The 21,027-nt window shown below is 37.2% G+C and overlaps 3 protein-coding genes across 3 annotated transcripts; 1 reads left to right on the forward strand and 2 right to left on the reverse strand.

The window, feature by feature from the left end:
- Positions 1-1,819: 1,819 nt before the first annotated feature.
- Positions 1,820-4,730, reverse strand: pnhd (pinhead). Its single transcript, XM_055151359.1, has 7 exons — positions 4,682-4,730; positions 4,229-4,324; positions 3,900-4,056; positions 3,384-3,625; positions 2,925-3,106; positions 2,261-2,319; positions 1,820-1,988 (listed from the first exon to the last, which is right to left on the reverse strand). Exons 1-7 carry the CDS (start codon positions 4,728-4,730, stop codon positions 1,838-1,840), a joined length of 936 nt encoding a protein of 311 aa, XP_055007334.1. The 3' UTR covers positions 1,820-1,837.
- A 1,955-nt stretch (positions 4,731-6,685) lies between these two features.
- LOC110164159 (serine/threonine-protein kinase NIM1-like) lies at positions 6,686-11,898 on the forward strand. The gene is made up of 4 exons (XM_020929194.2): positions 6,686-7,077; positions 8,025-8,309; positions 9,312-9,580; positions 11,127-11,898. Exons 1-4 carry the CDS (start codon positions 7,008-7,010, stop codon positions 11,871-11,873), a joined length of 1,371 nt encoding a protein of 456 aa, XP_020784853.1. The 5' UTR covers positions 6,686-7,007; the 3' UTR covers positions 11,874-11,898.
- A 6,512-nt stretch (positions 11,899-18,410) lies between these two features.
- LOC110164173 (C-C motif chemokine 25-like) lies at positions 18,411-20,245 on the reverse strand. The gene is given in 6 exon segments (XM_020929210.2): positions 18,411-18,437; positions 18,514-18,594; positions 18,596-18,611; positions 19,060-19,177; positions 19,365-19,443; positions 20,122-20,245. Coding segments are annotated over 5 exon segments (306 nt in total). The 5' UTR covers positions 19,429-19,443; positions 20,122-20,245.
- Positions 20,246-21,027: the final 782 nt, after the last annotated feature.

A 21,027-nucleotide genomic window follows, 5' to 3' on the forward strand; every position in this document is an offset into this window, starting at 1 on the left:
GCGGTGTTAACAAGGTGTGAACCCCGTGTACTCAAGCCCATTGTCCCCCACGTCTGGCAAGGAGGTCCAAATCAACTAAATCAAGTGTGTAACAAAAATGTGCACATGCACATGATTGGAAACATCCTTACACTAAATTCTTTTCTTCAATTTACTGGAAAATACTCCAGAACTGACCCTGGAATCTGTCTGTGCATAGGAAGTGGGCGCTCAGTGGGAGGTTAACTGCCGCTGAATGAATCCATTAAATTAAAATAATGGAAACAGAGACAAAGGTGAAAACCAATTACAACCAAGAAAAGTCTGGTGTCAACGTCTACACTTTCAGATTTGCATATGTGCTTATGCAATTACAGCTGGATAATCATCAAATCTTGGCTTAATTTTTGGCCAGATCCCCTCACACTTATGTGCTATGCCTTTGCTGATGTTTCTGTCAATATAGCATGTCATAATGTATATTACGTATATAAATGCTCAGTATGTATTATAACAGAACGATACAACAAATAAAATAACATCTGAAGACAAATCCATCTGATATTTGTTACAATGCGTTTTTTATGTCCGTGCGTAATTATTTTCATTTGATCTTTACGCACAATTACGCACACGCGAAAGTCAAACTGAAACTAAAGAAAAGTTTGTTCCGTCGCTTCAGAGATCAAAGTGAGTTTGTAGTGGACCATAAAAACAGATCACAGAGTTTCTGTTGTTCAGATGACAGAAGAAACACAGCCTTGTTGTTTCGCACGTTAATATCAAAAGGAGGCTATACGAATGACTTGCACGTGTATTGTTTCAAAGGACCGTAAACGATTCAAGTCTGAACAATTCGTTTTATGCCAACGTCTTCACGTGATTTTTCAAAAATAGGTTTGAGATGAACAAAAGTCTTAATGTGATATTTTGTCTTTACATAGGCGTACTGAATCAAATTACGCAGTGTGTTTTATTTTTTATTTCAAGCTAGTTTTACTAAACTTGACATTCAGTGGATAATACTAGTGACCATAAATATATACAGCCAGCCTGTATATGTAATTGTATGTACATATGCACTAAAATGCATCTTAAAATAATAATTCCATCTTTTGATTTGATAGTTCTTTATAATTGTTGTTCTCACTCGATCTGAAGGTATCCTCTCATCTTGGTACTCTGTGAACAATGTCTAAACTTTCCTTAAAGCCACTGCTTGTTTGTTTTTTCATTGTGTGTTTATTGCATGGAAATAAAATAAAAATAGTGAGTATATATCACCACGAGCCTGCTTTTTTCCATGGAAATGCTGTTCTTATAACTATATTTTATTTCCAGTATGGGAGAAAACTTGTTTATCTCAAAGGAGAATGTGTTTTTAACTTTTTATTTCCATGTAATCATGCAGATATCTTAAATGCCACATATCCAGGTAAATTTGACTTGATTATTTTCTGGAAATTTCTTTTAGCAATAGTTGGGCTTTGAGTCCTATAATGACTTCTGAATGTGCAAACCAAACAATAAGATGTCAAATACACGATGCTATTCAGCACTAGTTTTAATACTATATGTGAAAAGAAAAATCTATCATCTTTTATAGTGAATTGAATTCTGTATTTAGTGATACTAGACATATGTATTTGATTTACCAACAAATCTTAGAGCATTAGAGAAAAAAGAGGAGGAAGGTGTGTACTATAATTTTATTTACAAAATATTCTTTTTACATATATTACATATAATACAATAGTAATTTAGTAAATCTATAAAGTGTTAAGGGACATGTGGTCTGCAGCCACATTCCTTGTTCAAAGTCTTTGTACAGGGAGGGGTTTTGGTCCATGTTCAGTGTTCACTCTTGGCACAGACAGGAGCTGATGGAGAGCACAGTGCGTATCTGTCCATACTGGTTCATGAAGCTGTGACTCTCGTATCCCTGAGGCACACAGGAGCTCGACTGACGCTCTGCCCACAAGTGACAGATCGCAGGGTCTGATGGACTCCTGTAACACAGAATAACACATTTAATACAATGTTGGAATACATTGTGTCTTATGTGTCATTTAGTCCTTTCTCTGATTACATCAACAAAATGTAGTGTATAATAAACAAATATAAAAGACTAATGTCTTCACATTTAAAGCTGTGTTTGTATAAGAAGTGTAGGGGCCATAAAATGAACATTTGGTCAGTAAAGATCAACACTGCTGAAGGTGTCGAGAATGGCGGGTAATTGTCATGAGACTTGGGGGACGGTGCTCTGTCTGTTACTTACCTGAGAAGACAGCGGTTTCCTGATGAGCAGCCTCCCAAGCATCTGCCCACATCTATTTCCTGAAACATTTGCAAAACAGAGAAAGTGCCATGAGCTCAGCAGGCCGCATGTATTTATCTAGTTTAGGGCCACCAGCTGCCTTGGGCCCACATCTGCAGACCACCATTTGATTTCACATTATAAATGATAGAACTATCTAGAACTGTAGTTTATTCAGAACCATATATAATACTTATGTAATACAGATTATACTAGTTTATACGGAATTGGGTCATAATATAGTCACTTTGTTTATAAGTTGACTAAGAATGGGGGTCTCTGTCACTAGACAAACCCTTATTGTGTATTTGGATGCACGGACACCTCTGCATAATAAAGGCTGGGCCAGACTGTGCGGTGCCAGACTGCTCAGTGAAAGCTGTGATTAAGTGGTGTCTTCCACAAAAGTGTTTGATGAATAAAGACACTTCATTACAGTGTGCCCCCAGCTGAGCCTACTTCCTCTCACCTCGACACAAAAGCAGGTGTGAATGTCACCATTTAAATGACTCTAGTACTCAGACAGCCATGCTAATCAGGCTCCTCTGCATGTGAGTCAAGCTATTAAAATGCTGTGCTGTGTGCATATATGATATGATATGCACGGTGGTATTGTGGTACACACCTTGAGTCTCTCCTCTTTGACCCCGTCTTCGTGCTGCACAGTCTCATAGTAATACTCCACATGAGGGACTCTGTAGCAGCTCTCCTTCAGCTCACACACCTCCACCGTCTGAATCACCTCCACTTTGTTTGGGGTCTCCACCAGCGCAGAGTCAAACTGAGTGGGTACGCACGAGAAACCCTCTGTGGAGCAACAGGAACTCAGGTTATTTTAAACTCAGATCAGTGAAAGATAAATCAGAAACTAGTGATTTCACATATTTGTACATGATTTTAATTGAAACCAACCTCTACTACATTATATTATCTAATCTTTTGCTAACTACATGAGTCCTTATTCTGTATGGTAGGATGGTATAGTGGTAGCTCTTTGATGTCCTGTGTTGTTTACTGCTGTTCATGAAGCGTCAGGCAGCGCGTATTCATGATATTTTTTACCACAGGTCTAAAGGAGACTCACCTGGCGCGCCTTTGGACCTGGAGCACCCTCCCACGTCAATGACAGTTTCATACGGAGTCTCTGCGTAGTACGTCCTGAGCGCAGGCACGCGCAGGCACTGTGTCAGTTTGACCTCACAGTGACAATCCTCGATGACCTCCACCTCCCGCGGACCCTCGAACAGCAGCACCCGCTCCACGCGCATTCCGGTGGGCTCGCACACCTGGTCCAGGCCGCACGAGGGCAGCTGCTTCTGCTCCGGGCTGTACGGAACCGTAGCCACGCGCGTCCTCTGCTGCAAGTAAAAATTATCCATGTCAGTCACATCTAAATGTATGTTTATAACGCAGATATGTATGGTATAACGTCAGTGAACATTTATTTACAAAATGTAGACTAATTTATATCAACTTGAAGGCCTGCAAAACAAACTAAATCGATACGCACAATTCCAAAGATTTTGTTGTAATCGACACAAAAGTTTGCACCCCAGTGTAATAATGTTTACAGCGCTATAGCGTCTTCGTGTGGTATTACGAGGTAGTGCATGTCCTGACCTTTTTGCTCCTGATGAAGTCCAGCATGGACGGGTGTCTGGAGTAGTCTCTCTGAGGCGCGTCATTGGCCCGGGGAGCTCCTCCACAGTGCGGCCTGCACGTGCCCACGTCCACGTTCACAGGAGCCCCGGAAATATCTAAGGAGAAAATGAATACATTGTATTTCTGACTAAATTGTGTCCATGGGTATATGTTTACTGAGCCAGTGTATCATAGAGCTAAACAATATAATGCATTTACTTGCCAGATCTACTGTGTGATGAAATACCTTCTTCCTAATAACTGTTTCATAAATAGTGACTAATTTACCTTGACCAATGTAAACAAAGTGGCTCTGTCTCTTGCAGCAGATTCTCTGAGTGAACAGATTTCTGTGATCAATGTGTTTGCTCCACACTCCAGGCACTGGAAGACACAATGGAGGGCAAATTATCAACACATGACTGTAAGTAAACATATACAAAATAAATAAAATGTATCATTACTGATGCTACATGTTATTACATCCAAATTAAGATACACTGAATTGTAAAATTATTGTAGACAAAATTATTGTAAAGGCCATTAGAAGATATTTAAGCAATGTGAGTTGTTAGCCCAGGAAATAAATGACTAACAAATGCTGTAGCCCACAGGATACAGGTGGGAGCACAGGCTAAAACACAGGATAACATTATTTAAAGAGGATGTTACTAAGTTCCCCCTGTCTCTGTAAACAGACTGTATGTGTATCCCAGCAGAACAAACAGCAGCAGTACTTACAGGTGATGTAGAGAGCAGACAAGAGCAGACAGGTCCAGAGTGGGTCCATGCTGTAAATCCTGGTTTAGTTTTGGGTTAGTCCTGAGTTTGAGCTAGACCTGAGTGTGACTGTGCTCCTCTGACGACTGGGATATTTATATGGGATCCTCTTCAGGCCCAATGTCTCTGGAAGAGGTGAGGAGGATAATCAAATTTCCATGTTGAATACCATTTAAAGGAGACAGCACTTCAAAGGCTCTGCAGCTCTGAGCAGAATGAGGCTGGAGCGGCTTGGGGCCATTAACGTGTCACATTCTTAGCATTAATCATCTTTTATCTCAGGGGGACGGTGTTTAGCACCTCCACTAAAACAAGACAACAATAACAGCACAGAGCCAGAGCAGCGCGAGAGAAAAGAGCATCACCTTTCTGTTTATTCTACAGGGGACAAATGGCCACAGCATGGCAATTTTCAGCAAGGTTCAGCAAGACTTTCGCTTTTTAGCTGCAGACAGTCAAACAGATGATTTGTAAATTAAACTTTTGTTGTACTAGCTCAAGATTCTATTTGAATACGTACACTTTCACATTTATTCAAATAGCACCTTGATATGAATGACTTAATAGAACAATCTAGAGAAAATCAATAGAAACATTTGCCTGAGAGTATAAAGATAGAAATCTGTCCAAATCAAAGCAGTTGTTGATTGCTGGCCCTGGTCTTTTGCATGTTTGTGTTTGAAGTGTTAATGTGATCCTCATTTTCTCTGGATTAGGAGGATCATCGTTCAGACGGTCGTCAGCCTCAGGCTGCACTCTTTAACCAAGGTGTGACCTCTCCGGTTTCTATAGCTGATCCCTGCCTCTGTAATTTAGCCAAAACAAATCTTTTCAAAAGTCATGTTTACTCTCAATATTTTGGGTAATTTGATTAGGGAAATGTTACTGATGGAGAACATGTGATCGTGTGAAAAACATTATTAGTGAAACCGAGATATCTGAGGCTATAGGTGATTACTTTCTTCCTTCCAGTGTTTCTTTAACAATGCTATGGATCCTACTTGGATTACTGAGGGATTACACTGACATCCAGTGTTTTTGTTTCTGTTCCATTTGTTTCTATTTAATCCTATAACTGTTACTATCATAGCTTTATCTCTAGCTATTTTCTACCTTCTTCTAAAGTCTGATAGCACCTGATAACACCAACATTAAACAGCCCTATTTAAATCTGTCCTAGCTCTCTGGCAGTGATGCACGTGTCCGTGTGATCATGTTAATCTCAGTATTAGACTCAGTGGGCCATGGAGCTTATGATGATGAGATCATAGACAATCCTCCGCGATGCTCGGTGGGGCAGGTGTGGTACAGACACTGAGTCTAGCCCCTGAGAACTGTCTGTCTCTGTCTCTGCTCTGTCTGGGTCAGTGTGAGCAGGACGTCTCCTCTGGCCTCCTGCACCAGACTCCACACTTCACTGCAGCCATTACAGGCGACACACATTAGACAGTTTAGATGTAGATTGTCATCAGAAAGGAATATACATTTTATAAACACATACATTTTCAAATACAGTGAAATAATCCTTCTGGACTTGCCAGGCAAAACCAAAACTCACTCATGTTATCTTGAATCAACTGTCACACATTTTTTAATGTGTGGGAATACTTTAATGGCATTGGAAAAAATGTTTTAATGTAAATTCTTAATGGTGTTACTTAAAATTCACAATTTCATATGACTGTGCTAACATACAGAAATACAGAAAAAAAATTTACTTTTTAGTTAGGTTTTTATTCACCTCCTAAAATATGATTATCATGCACAGCAAAATATATAAAACATACTGAAATATATTCTATTCTCTCTATTCTACTCTCACGGTAAAATGCAAAAATGTGTTCAATAGCAGAATGTATTCCATGTGTAAATTCATTATTTATTTACTGACTGATGCAAAATATGAATTATATCTAAACAAATGCTAACACTATACATTTTTAGTTTGTATGAAGGTATGTAATAAAAACAGACAGTTCAATGCAGAAATAATGCTACTTCATAATATGTGGGCTCCCAGTGTTAAGCCCGTTGACCCTTTTGTGATGACATGTGGAGATCGTATCATGATCCTAATCTGCTGTTTCAGGGAGGAGTCCACAGCTCCAGGATCACAGTCAGGATTACCCCAGTCCTGAGACCAGACCGAGAGACAGCTACCTCACATCTGGACCAATACTGGAGGAATACTCATTTATACATCTGTTTTACAAAACCTTTATGGACAATTTTGTTTTTTAGAATTGAAATCAAGTGAAAACTTCAACAACAATACGGCACAGGAATCATGTACTTGAAAAGCAGACATAATATTGTTAACACTGAAAAGGCAAAGAGGAGCATCAGAGGCAAAACATGTGAGTATTCAAACAGTAACAATGTGGATTTACTAAAAACTATGTTCAGCCATACATTAAGGATGTAGAAACACAACAAAATGTATATATTTGCTGATTTTATAGTTCAGTGTCATCAGCACAGGTATTATTATACCACAATGAAAAATCTAATTATATATAATTTTGATGGCATTTTCAAATAAGTTTTGAAATACACTGTATGCACATAAAACATAACACAAATACTATATATAAAATATTTTATTGTCCCTGTAGGGAAATTTGTCCTCTGTATTTGACCCAGCCTTTAATGCTGTTGGGGCATCATCTCTTTAGTAACAGTAAGCACTGCAGTGTAGTGCTCTGGGACCCATCTCCATGATCTTGTTGCTGGTTTCATCAGGACTAACTTAACTGGACTGTTTTGGGTTGATCTGGGAAACTGGAGAGCCCAGACGAAACCCATCCAGACTCACAACAAGCTCCTCACAGAAAGGCCGGAGTGACCAGAAGATCAAACCCAAAACCTATTTGTGGGTTATGGCAGCAGTCCTATGTCACCATAGCAATTAAACAACTATTATATATTTTCAGTGGGGAAACATCCTTACAATTATTTGCCTGAAAGAAATTAATTGTAGCACTTTGCTAATTCCTTAATTAGCAACATATGATAAAACTTTCTTTTCCAGTCCTATTGTCCTGGTCTCAGCTTTTTTTTAGATGCTTTCCTCATTTAAAATTGGGTTTAGTTGTCATAAAATGTAAGCAAAATGTAAGCTAAAGATTTACATTTAATTTGGGAATTTATGAACCATTAGATGTATATTTTTTTTTTATATATGTTTTTAATATTCTTTTTTGAGAGCTGTCTGACAAAATGTAATAAGAGACTCCACATTTTTTCAACCTTTCTTGAAGTATTGACTTTACAAGGATTTGAAATTCATTTCTTCTTATTTCAGGGGCCCATCTCAAACCTCCTCCATGCCAAGACAGCATTTTCAGTGAGAACTCTCCAAAACTGAGAAGAGAAAAATCCCAGTCTTTAAAAGGGGTGAGTGGAGGCAAGGAGGAGGACGCCCTGCGCTCCACAGTCTTCGGACAGGCCTGTTATGAGCTCACTCACAGCGAGAGGGTCATGGAGGAGGTGACATTTGGGCGCCGTGTGGGACTCTACGAGCTCAGAGGAGAGATCGGAACTGGAAACTTCTCTTCTGTCAGACTGGGCATGCACGTGGTGACTAAAGGTCAGAGGCAAATACCTTTTTTTATGTTTATATATAGACATATACATTTTTGCCATTTTAAGGTATGTAATATGTTGTATTATAAATAATCCACATATGAAGAAATAATAAGTTTATTGGGTCTTGATGTGAGAAGGTTTTTCAAATAAAAACAAAAAGGTTCTTACACCACCATCGATTTTCTTTTTTTTTAAAGAGTGGTGATGGTGGATGGGACCAATGGTGCAGTCTGCCCCAGGGCAGCAGTGCCTATAGTAACAAGTATCGAGTGAATTAATAATGCACCAATTTGTAAAGTGACTTTGAGTGTCTGGAAAAGTGCTGTATAAGACTAATGTATTATTAGAGACATAAGAGACATTTTGTATATGATCAATTTATGTGTGTCTACTTATATATTAGTTTTAAATCTGTATTACTACAATCTTGTATTTCTTAAAAAAAAAAAAAAGTCTAAATCTTGAACTCTGGATTAGTCTTGGCATAGCAAACATTATTGTAAAAAAAAAAAAAAAAAATGCTTGGATAGCTCTTTAAGTATATTAAGATTCTTTATGTATATTAAGATTTAGACTGACCCATGTTGCACTTAGTTGACATTGACATCTATATGACATTTATATGACAGACTTAATCCAGTCTGGGGAGCTGCACGTGCTGCACTAAAGAGGACTTAATCCTTCTTATAGACCATTGCATGTCCATTCACTTTGTCTCTTTGTCTCCACTGCCCATATAGGAGACTTAGTTGTAATTCATTATAATAACTACTATAGATATAGATTGTGTAATTTATGTTTAACGTATAGATTTTATTGTAATTTGAACAGTATAAGATTCCCTGCAAGCAAATTCACCTGTGGGTATACTTATTGCTTATTTTTATTAATGCATGTGTTCAATAAGAGATATTGTCAGAAAGATGGGACAATGATATTAAATGCCTGCAAGCATAATATGTTTTTTAATAATTTACTCATTTGTTTTATATGTATTTCACAGAGAGAGTGGCAATAAAGATCCTAGATAAGTCTCGTCTGGATAAGAAGTCACATGTCCTTTTTGACTCAGAGATCTCGTGTATGGAGAAACTGTCCCACCCGAACATCGTACGTTTGTATGAAGTCATAGACACATTCAAGAGGCTGTATCTGGTGATGGAGTACGCCAGCGGAGGGGAGCTATTCTCACGCATCACCACCAGGGGGCGCCTCTCAGACCTGGAGAGCAAACTGGTGTTCTCTCAAATCATCTCCGCACTCAAACACATGGTAAAGTGACTGGGATTACGAATGCAAAATCAGTGTAATTTATCACCAATAATGTTTACTATAAAAACATTTAGGCCTATTTATTTTTTTTTGTCATGGTCCAATTGATACTTTGCACAACAGGTGAGCTGATTTTATGATGATAAACAAGTCTCTAATGCTTTAAATTGGATCACAGGCTCCTGAAAATGTGCTGTTTAAATCTATTTTGTATCACAAAAGCCGTCACCTCACAGGGCGTCGCAAAAATATGCATTGTAGTTGTCATGGTCTTATAAAATCTATAGATGTGACTTTTTTTTTTTTTTTTGGAACTTTGCCCTGTAGCCATTTTACCATAGAAGGACATTCAGTGCTGTGTTTATTAAATCTATGTCAGTGCACGTATGTGAAGTTGATGACATTTGAGCCCCATATGTAAGTAGCATGGTTCACTTTACAGAACAGAGTAATTTATGACCGCGCAAGTGTACTTCCAACTAACTATAGGAGAATGACCTCGACTTATGTTATGACAGAAACAATACATTTTGAGTGGATATGTTTTTATCTGAATGTAGACTCTCTTTACTTAGCCATGGCGCCTCAGGAATGCTATATCAGGGTTAGTCTGTTCAGCATATGTGGGTGGCCTTCAGACATAATAACCATGGGCTCAATCTATGTCAGTAAGAATTAGCAATGACTAGAGCTTTGTGTGGAGTGAATGAATAATGTACTGTAACGCACTTTGGATATCTTGGAACATGCTATATAAATATTATTACTATTAAAAAGGAAGAAAAGAACTGTCACTGTTAAGTAATAATGAAATAATTAACAGGTTTCACCCTAAAGGTCCTGTATTATGCAAAATTGACTAGTGCGAGCTTTAGGCCATGTCAATATTTTGTTACCTCATCAAAACCATCCCTCGAGTTGTGTTTTAATCACACATACATTATTAGGCTCAAAACACTCTACCTCGTTCTACCGATGTTCTATGTCTTGAAGCTGTAGTTTTAAAGTTATATCGTTTACCTTTTGTTTAAAAAAGATTGGCAAGTCCAGGGCTGCAAACCTGTATTACTGCATGACATCACAAGGTGGAAGAAAGTATTTTCAGTTTGAGAGAAGAACTCAGCCTAAATATGCAAGGTTTTTTGTGTTAAACGTGTGACTGAAACAAAACACAACTCCAAGTAAGATTTTGATGAGGGAACAACATTATAACAAATAAATAGCATAATATGGATCCTTTAAAAATCACTACTGAATCTCTTTTAATTTATTCTTGGTCAGTGTGTATTTTGGTCTTTTAAAAAACATATTTATTTATTTGTTTGTTTTCAAAGTTGAATAATTAATACACAATTTCAGCATGTCGCACTCCCCATTGTTGCCAGCAGAGGGTTACAGTTCAGCAGTCCAAACATCTCCAAATCAAAATGACACATTTTCCATTCACGTTATGTTAAGTTCTAAAAATAATATGACTAACACAAGATCAAAAGATTTTAAAATAACATAAACTATCACTAACCTCCATCTCATGCTTTCTCCACAGCATGACAACAACATCGTCCATAGAGACCTGAAGGCAGAAAACGTTTTCTACACCAGCACCTACTGCATCAAAGTGGGCGACTTCGGCCTCAGCTCCGAGTGCCACCCATCTGACCTCCTCCACTCCTCCTGTGGCTCTCCTCCATACGCCGCCCCCGAGTTGTTCAAAAACCGAGCATTCAACGGCCAATCTGCAGATCTCTGGGCTCTGGGTGTACTTTTATACTTCATGGTTACTGCCACTATGCCATTCAAAGCTACCAACACTGGCAAGCTGAGGAAATGCATTTTACAGGGCGCCTATGCCGTACCGTCGCATGTGCCCAAATCATGTCAGGATGTGATAAAAGGCCTACTAAAACAGCTACCAGTGGATCGAATAAGTTTACCTCTAATTATTGCTAGTGAATGGTTGAAAGGCATTGAATATCCTCAAGCCTACCCAGCAGTTAGCGCTACACCATTAAACCTGTACAACACTAACTATCTACTCAGCTCTGATGAATTGAATGTAAAAACGGCACTGGAAAATCTAGGCGTGACTAAAGTGCATATGTTAAACAATAGCATGGATTTGCGGAGTCCTATTACCGGGGTGTATAGGATATTGCTGCATCGCGTTCAGAAGAGGAGCTCAGTGGAAGCAGTGGGGTACAGCCAGTGCATCCAGGAGTCCAGGGACAAGTGGAGAGCAGGGTCCGACAGTATGTTAAACAAGAGGCGCTCTGTTGTCTGTGAAGTCATGTGATTCAACAATTCAAATGTGTTTTAGTGTAAGTATATGTATTTAATTAAAGATGCACTATGTCACATTTTCATGGAGGGTCTGCCACATGCTTGTCTCTATGGCAGGGGTGGGACAATGTCGTTGTTTTGCAAGTCTCAAGTAGGTCTCAAGGCTTTGACCTCAAGTCCAACTCAAGTCCCAATTCAAAGACAAGAAAGTCCAAGTGGAGTCTTGAGTCACTTGCCCATAAGTCCACATCAAGTCCATGTCATCTGCTTTGAGTTTCAAGTCATTTCAAGTTTTAAAACCAAAGTACCAAAATTTGTTTAGATTTTAGCAATTTATATGAATTTTAAGCTAAATGTACTTAAAAAGTTATGGTATATTTATATTAATATTTATAGAGTTGTAGAAATGTAAATCTTTCCTTTTTAACGTTTTGACCTTACTATGAATTATTATGGTCAGAAGGTCATTATGGTTATGAAAGATCATGTGCTATGTTGTTCCCTCTGTTTTACTGTATTGTACTGTGTATTACTGTAGTACATTTGAGGATAAACCTATCACAGTACTTCAGTTACGTCCAAAATAACAAACAGAAGTAGGAGGGACATGTTCCAGTTTGTTCTTGTAAAATTAATCACTGCATTTATCAACTATAAAGAGAAAAGTATTTTCTAAAAATATATATTTTTTTAGGAGAAGCATCAAGTCTTCTCAAGTCACAGGCCTCAAGTCTGAGTCAAGTCCCAAGTCACTGACCTTCAAGTCCAAGTCGAGTCCCAAGTCTTAGCCCATTTTATCAAGTCAAGCCTCAAGTCCTAAAAATAGTGACTGAAGTCCATCTCGAACCCAAAACTCCACCTCCGCTCTATGGAGATGCTATTGCTTTGCCCAAAATGTTTCACAGTGTGGCATTAAAAGTGTATGGCCTCACTAGAGAGCAGCAGGCAACTCCACCAGGTCAAGTTACGATGCAGATCTGGGGAGAGGCCTGTTTTGCAAGATAGTTTAATGCCATACTACGGAACATTCCTGTCAACGCAGTTCCTCTCAATGGAGACATGTGGCGGACCGTCTATCAGAGAAGTTACATAGTGCACATTTATTTATTTATTTATTTATTTATTTATTTATTTATTCATTCTTACTTATACAGGTTCAGCATCAGTATTTTTAGCCAAGACATACCTTGCATCTGAACTCATTTCCTTCTACTATTACTTATATTAAATTCCCCTGTATTTTTAGAGAGCACTTCATATACCAGTAATCTTTATGTGCTCTCAGAGTTTGTTACGTCTAGGGACAGAGACCCATTCATTAATTTGTGCGGAGGAACACTATAGCAATTCGGCCCAAGGATATATTGGTCAAATGGACTGAAAAAAGACTGGACTAGCAAACTTTTAATTACTGGATTTCTAAGCCAAGTCTAAAAAGGGCCAAAGGCGAATGTAGGTCAGATTTCTGTCAGCAAAAAGTCTGAGAAAACACACCTGAAATTCCCCAGAACAAAGCACCCTGGCGAGAAAAATGGAGATGGACAAGATGGCTCCTGTCCGATGGATACACGAGTTTGCTTGGTTGAAGATAAAGCTAAAACAACTATAACTCACAGTAGTTATTGTTAGACTGTTTACTTAGTACATCCAGTGTGTGTATAGAGCAGACGATTTGTACATTTAAAGTCTTAGTTATGCAATAAGTTCTGTTCTCTTTTTGGAATGAACATTAAAGGGGCCCACGTTACGCTGTTTACTGATCTATGGTGGTATGTTTCCTCATCAAAAACTTGTTTAACACATAAACCACGCCACCTTGTGATGTCATGTGGTAATACTGGAAGTGCACCACTGTGTTTTTAAACTCTATACACCTTCAATAGAATCATTTGGATGATTTCAGCCCCAGAATAGTAGCCTGATTCATCAGCCGGTTTCACTTTGTGGAAATCCGTCTGACTTCGCAGCATTAAGATTCGTTCGTTCGACAGTAGGCGGGTACTTTTTTTTAACCAATTGCTGCTGTTTGGTCGTGACGTATGTAATGCGCCCAAACGCTCAGTGGTGTCCAAGTAATTTCCGGCACAACAGCAAACAAAGCAGAGAGTGAACATGTCTGTCAACGATCATTGTTGTTTCTGCGAGATGAACTTGCGAATTAAAGGTGCAATAAAAATGCAAAGTTTGTATTTGACAAAGGAAGTCCAAATGAGGATAGAGTATGCAGTCTGCTATCGCAACTCGGGTTGGTTCACTGTCTGTGTATTACAAATCCTGACTAGTCGCTGGAGAGAAATGAACTGAACTGAACTAAAGGTAAAAGGTAGCTTTGGAAATATAGACAGACTAATGATAAAGGATTACTCAAACATGTGTGAATGAAACAAAGACAACTCCGGCTATGTTTGTGATGAGATAACAACATTATAACTTAACTTAGAGCTCACTAAAACCCATTTTCAGTTTTTATATACTGAAATACTGCATACCATTTTATGTGACTGTGGTCTCGTGGCATTTTAAATGGAGAAACAATAGAACAATGGAGTTGTTTTAATAAGACAAACTTGAATTGAAAATAAATAAATAAATTCATTGATTAATGCAGGTATACATAACTTCATTTTAGTCTTTTGCCAAGCCCTAATTGAAAACATGTACTTAAAGATCTTTGTAACATGTAATTTTGTATTTAATAAATAAAGGGGGGAAAAAAAAAATAATTGCAGATATTTTTTTTATTGTTTTGCTAAGTCCTGGAGTTGATATGGTCCTTGCCTGTAATTATTTAGAATCCTTGAAAAACTACTGCTGATAAGATCCAAGACAAAATATTGAAATGACAAGATAAACAGATATTTTGCAGTAAAAATCACCACATTTCTGACAGTTGTGTCAAGTTTATGCTTTTGTGAGCTACAAGATAATTTGACTTCTAATGACGCTCATTGTTATGCATATTTTAATTTTTTGCAACCCCTTCTCCTTTCACACTTTGTTTCATATTTTTCTTTGTGATAAAATCTTAAAACAGTTTCAGCGCACGATGCCAAACACTGATTTATTTGTGCCCCAGCATGCAATAGTTCTTTTACTGTCAGTCATGTTCTGTTTATATAACAACTGCGAGAAAACTTGAGATCTCTAGAGGTGGCATTATGAGGGACATTTCTCTTATCTGAAGATAACTGTTGGTATTTAAAGTACCCATCAACGCTATGTTTTCTCATAATTACCACAGAGCTGTCTGATGTTATGCCAACGACTTTGGGCTATGAGTGAATCAGAATGAAAGTGATGTGTCCCTTGACAGTTTAGATGTGAAAGAAAGTTTTGAAAATGACTGCTTACATAAATCAAATATTACTTCAAAATACAAAATGGTTGAAAGATGAAAATAAAGTATTTTCTTTATTATTATTGTTATTATTATTATTATTATTTATTTATTTTATTTTTTTATAATAGTCACTTTATTATAAATTTTTGCAGGAAGAAGTCACTGCCTCTCCTTCCACCATGCCAGAATGGAAGAAAAAATAAACACAGGCCCACCATCTAGACAAATAAGCAAATCATACTACCAAAATGTGTATATAAAAATATAAAAGCTGCACTATGTAACATTCCTGGTAGAACATTTCCCTGCTTTTTTACATGCAGATGTTACATGCATGACCTTACAGATGTTACATGCATGATGTCTTTTCCACAGTATAGCAAAAAACTACAGAGGTAGAAGTACTCAATTACATTTACTTGAGTAAGTAAAATAAAGAAATTTTACTTTTTAGAGTACTCTTTTAGAAGCCTACATTTCCTCCTACTTTAGTTATTGAAGTAACAGAAGTCTTACTTGAGTAAAAGTTTTGGTTACTCTTCCCGCTGTAACTAAGTGAGCTTTATGTATTTAAAGTTTTGTCTTTCAAATTTCATTAATCAATAATCATTAATCAAATTATAAATCATGTGTTTTGTCTTGGCAGTTAAGTTACTCTTACTTGAGTAGTAGTTTTACCTTTAAAAATACTTTTTAAAATCTTGCTTGACTAATTCCTTGGACCTTGTAATTCTAATTGAGTAATATTATTTTGAAGTAACGTTACTCTTTCTAGAGTATAATTTTTGGCTACTCTACGCACCTTTGAAACTACTACTACATTCTTACTACTTCTTTTGATCACATGTCGGCCCCTCAAACAAGTCCAAACCTTTACCCCCCCCCCCCCCCCCCCCCCGTGGGTGTGTCTACTATGTCTGTGCCATGAACATTACTACACAGTACATAGTACTACAGTTTTGAGTGTGGAAGCCATCCATCTCTGAGGAAACACAGTTCAAACACGTTACATTAGTCATACTCAGATCTTATCAGCTGCAAGTCCCAGCGGAGCTTTTTATGAATCAAGGCTGCACATAAATGTCAGAGATCAATAAGAGTCTTCAAATAATGTTATCGGGTAACGTGTGCCAAACCAGTCTGAGAACTTTGCCTCTATGGTGATTTATAACGTGAAAAAGTACTTTCTGTTCAAGGGTCTACCACAGGCTTGTTTTCATTGAGATGTTCTTAAAGGTGCACTGCGCAATTTTTCTAATGGAGGGTCCTACCTGCTTGTCTCCATGGAGATGTTATTGATTTCCCTGGAATGTTCCATGGTGTGACTTTAGACATTTCCATTTATTTCTTCTAGGTGTTTCTATTGCTCAAAATACAATAATTCCTCCACAGATCTGAAATGTAATGTAACCTGGTGGACCTTTCACTCGAAATTTTACGCAGCTCACCTTTAATTTACCTGGAATGTTTCACAATATGGTTTTACATGTATCTATCTTGTATTTCATCACATCAAGGTGGCAAAAAGTTGAAAAACATGCAGCACTATGAGAAAGGCTTCCTTTCCACAAATCTAACCCGTAACTTGGTGTCACCTGTTTGTCTCCATATGGATATATAGTATAGAGGCTGGACACTGCACTGTAAAAGTGGCATAATGCATTTTTAAAGTGGATATTAGTGCAAGATATTGTGTTTGTAGATGTTGATTTGGAACAGTGTGTAGGAGAAATCATAAATCATTTTAACACTCTCAGTCTATTTGCTTAAACTTAGCCTTGAAAGTTCTAGATTGGGTTGTTAATGATGTCAAGCTGTTCCAGTAACTGCTGCTGTCAATAATATGTGACTATGTTTACTTTTTAGCATTTAGGGTTTGTTTTTTCACGTTTCAAGTCCAATATAAATAAACTCTATTGTTACTATTAGTTCAAAGGATGGCAGTGGCTTAGTGGTAGAGTGTTCACCCACACACTATGAGTTTGGTGGTCTGATGCTGATGATCCTGCCCTTGTGTCCTTGCCTAAGTCCTTGCGCAATACACCTGTCCTCCCCAAACCAGCTGTGACTGCAGAAGTATCACTTCTATTAGAGAACTTAGAAGATTCTCATTGTCAATTCCAAATAAATAGATATATTGATAAATAAATACTTTATTTATACTGGAGGAAATTTATTTTTTGGCAGCCACAATAATACATAATAATAATAATGGAGTGTGGAACAAACGACTTCCAGAGTGTCTGTGGAGCAGGACAGGGTCTGGTGGTGCTGCTGTGCAGGGGTGCTGTCCGATTAGGATCTCAGCCACAGATGTGAGTGAGTATTAACATTAAACGTGTATTATTATGAGCCTGATGTGGTTCCGGAAATCATTTTCCCCAGATTATTAAAAAAAATGCAGGCTGACCAGCTTATGGTTACTAATGTTGCAGTTGTTTTAGTCCAAAATGCATTTAAAACTTATAATCCAGTGAAATGTCTTGAAAGGTCTTGTGGTGTTTAGTTAGCTCATTACCCTCAAGTCAGCCTTTAACCTTTTAATAGCATTTTCTTGTGGAAAGTCTATGGCAAAAATTTATAGAAAACTTACTAGCCATCACTGTTGAACTCCATTAGCCTTTAGTCAAATCTCTACAACTTCTATTCTACAACAATGGGATATCGAGATCTCATACAGTATTTGAGTTAATATGTAAACAATAGTCTGATCACTATAAACTGTTTTTTGGAAAAGGGCATTGTAAATGTCACAATAAATTTCAGTCAAAATGAAAGTTATATAAGTTTATTGTTAGTTATATTGTTGGCTACTGTTACAAAATGAGTTCACAAATATAAAAATACCACACAATTTCACATATATAATGTTTCTCTACTTGACACACATTCAGAAATTGCAATCAGAAATGTACAGTATTGACAAAGAATTAGGAGAACTCTATTGTAAGATATCACATTGCATTTGTCCCACCAAACATTATTCAAACAGCTTATAATATACATTGAAACAAGGCAAGAAAACTAGAGTTAACATATAGAGACACTGCTTTAAAATGGTCCCTTTTTCAGCAGTTTGTCATACTCTAAAATGCTGCTGTTATATCCTGCACAGCGAAAGCAAAAGTTAAGCTGCCCATTTTCCTTAATGGCTTTCCATAAACTATGACTGGAATAGCGTGATAAGACGTGGTCATTAGTATATTGCCTTCAACCTTTGTATGGCCGTTTCCTCTTCTGTAAAGAGATAATATACAACTTTTAGGCATTAAAATTCAAATTAGTCAGCAACCTAGATTGTCTTTGTAAATACCGTATTTTGGGATCTCTTGTCAATAGTCTCCATGAGCCTCACCACCCATTTCTCATCAGGGTTAGTGCAGTAGACCCGGCCTCTTTTTCAGGGTGAAGCTAAAAATAGAAAAGTCACAAAGTTTCAAAAATGTATTGTAGTTTTATATTTATTTATTAATATATTTAGTTTTCATAAGGACAGTACATAATAATAAACTTTAAAATATTATGTTATAATAAGTGCCAGATGGAAACTTCCTAAAAGGAATAGTGGTAGAATTTAAGTAGATTGTTGTATGTTTTAGTAATATTAATAATCGTAGTATCACATTAGTAACAGTAGTACTACAATGGACCAGCAGAGTAGCAGAGATCATTATGCTGGTAGATACCTACAGTAGAAATTAAATAGGCGGTAGGAATTGTAGTAGTGGTTAATGGAGTAGTAGTTGTATTAACAGTGGTAGTAGATAGCCTAGTTTAGTTTTTGTGTATTTTATTAGTTTTTACTGTAATGACCATTTACATAAGTAGTAATTTACATTATTTCATGCCATATTCTTACATTACGGCTCTAATGTTGCAGTCACCATCCATCTCCTGTCTTCTGTACTTCACTGCATGCTTCTGAATTAATCTGCTGTGCCTTTTTGCATATTTCAGACAGCAGTCATCAAAAGATACTGTGGACAAAACATAAAATATAGCACAAAATATATCATCTCAAGTTAAATTATTGACATTTTATTATGCAGTCCACTTGGTAGAGTTGTCACATTATCCTATCCTTTTGCTCTACTACACCAATAAAATGTTATCTTGTCATGTTAATATCTATTGTAAAACTATAGAAGTTTATTGCGATCTTACCTTGTGCGACACTGAGGCACACGAAGCACACGACCAGTAGAGAAAGCACAGTGATCCACCTCATGTTGAAGTCTGATAACTGCAAAATATGAGCTAAAATTAGTGTTTACCTGCAATCTTTCTTATCACAAAGCAGTTTTCTCCACGCCTCGGTAGAAAACCTTGGACCCAGTACAAACAAAATATACTACTAGTTTCCTGGTACAGCCTACTTAACCAGTCTGACAATCTAGTCCACAAAACTAGAGCACGTTCATGGGTTTCAGGATAATGAGTATTGTCATAGCGATTGACAATTAAAAAATAGATATAGCTTTAGAATAAAACTCTGACAAGTGACTTAAAAAGCTTTTGCTGAAGATGATTTGCTGAAAATGTGAAAAATACTTCTTCATTAATTATTAGAAAATACGAATTAATTAGAAATAACGATTAGTAATGCATTGCAGAGTGAGTCTGGACATGAAAACGGTTAATTCTCACCACAAGAAATGCAGAATTTTAAGTTAGTCTATTGCACAATTCCCCGTTTGTAAATATAATCCTAAACTAATACAATCATATCATAAACTCAACACCATCACTTTTCATGTAATCTTTTAATTTGAGCTGTGCATAATACTAAAATAATATATATCCAAATTAAACCTACATTAAACGAGTAGGACTGGAAGGGTTAGAAGAATAGATTAACATGAGCAGACAGGTAACCTCACTTAGCAGTTGAAGCCTGGTTAATTCCTTGCATGTTCCTTACCTGGGTGTCTTTAGTATTGTACAGGTGAGTGTCTTCTCCCTCTGTCCTCACCTGCGCAGAGCTTCTCTCTTTTAAGCTACTCGGAGTTGGATCAGGTTTCTGCACCTCACAACCTTTGTACCTTGCCTCAGCTTTCCTTTCGATTTCACCACCAAGCGCAATCAGGAAAAGTCAGCAACATTTGACACCCAAACTTCACAAATCAAAATACACACTTACCTCAGTAAATACGTACTTTTATATTTGCTTAAAGAGATTGCAAATGTGGCAAATGTGTGTTAAAGGTGCACTGTGTTGAAAAAAATGTATAGCACACTCAAATGGCCAATTCCCAAAAGCTTTTATTATTTTTAAATTCAGTTTTGGCAATAAGCTTTCAATTATTTTTGTTGCTTTGTACTACAGTATACAGTAAAGCTGCACTGTGTAACTTTTCTGGTGAAGGGTCTGCCAAATGCTTTTCTCCATGGAGATGTTATTGCTTACTGGTCAGATCTGTGGAGAGGCAGCCCCAGTCACAGTCAGTTTTCTAAATATTTGTAAGCTATAAAAGTGTAATTGAATAAATGTAAGGCAGAGCTGTTTAATGTCATACTGTGGAACATTCCAGGGAGAGCAGTAATGTATCCATAGAAACAAGCAGGCGACGAACCCCCAATTAAAAAGTTACATAGTGCACCTTTAACCATAAAAGCGAAATGGGAGAAATGTTGGTATATATGTAGTAATAAAAGTATTGCCTACCAGAATGAGTATGTCTTCTGTATCTAATTTTTAAGAGAGATAAACTTCATAATCCCTTTATTACACAAAATATACTTTTTTGTGATGTTATGTAGTTTTCAAGTTAACAGCTACCTTTTACTTTTAGTTCAGTAAAGATTGGAAATTCTTGGGCTGAAATTA

The sequence above is a fragment of the Boleophthalmus pectinirostris genome, unplaced genomic scaffold (assembly GCF_026225935.1).
Source record: "Boleophthalmus pectinirostris isolate CB_2022bp ecotype Guang Dong unplaced genomic scaffold, ASM2622593v1 HiC_scaffold_16, whole genome shotgun sequence".
In the NCBI taxonomy this organism is placed as follows: domain Eukaryota; kingdom Metazoa; phylum Chordata; class Actinopteri; order Gobiiformes; family Gobiidae; genus Boleophthalmus; species Boleophthalmus pectinirostris.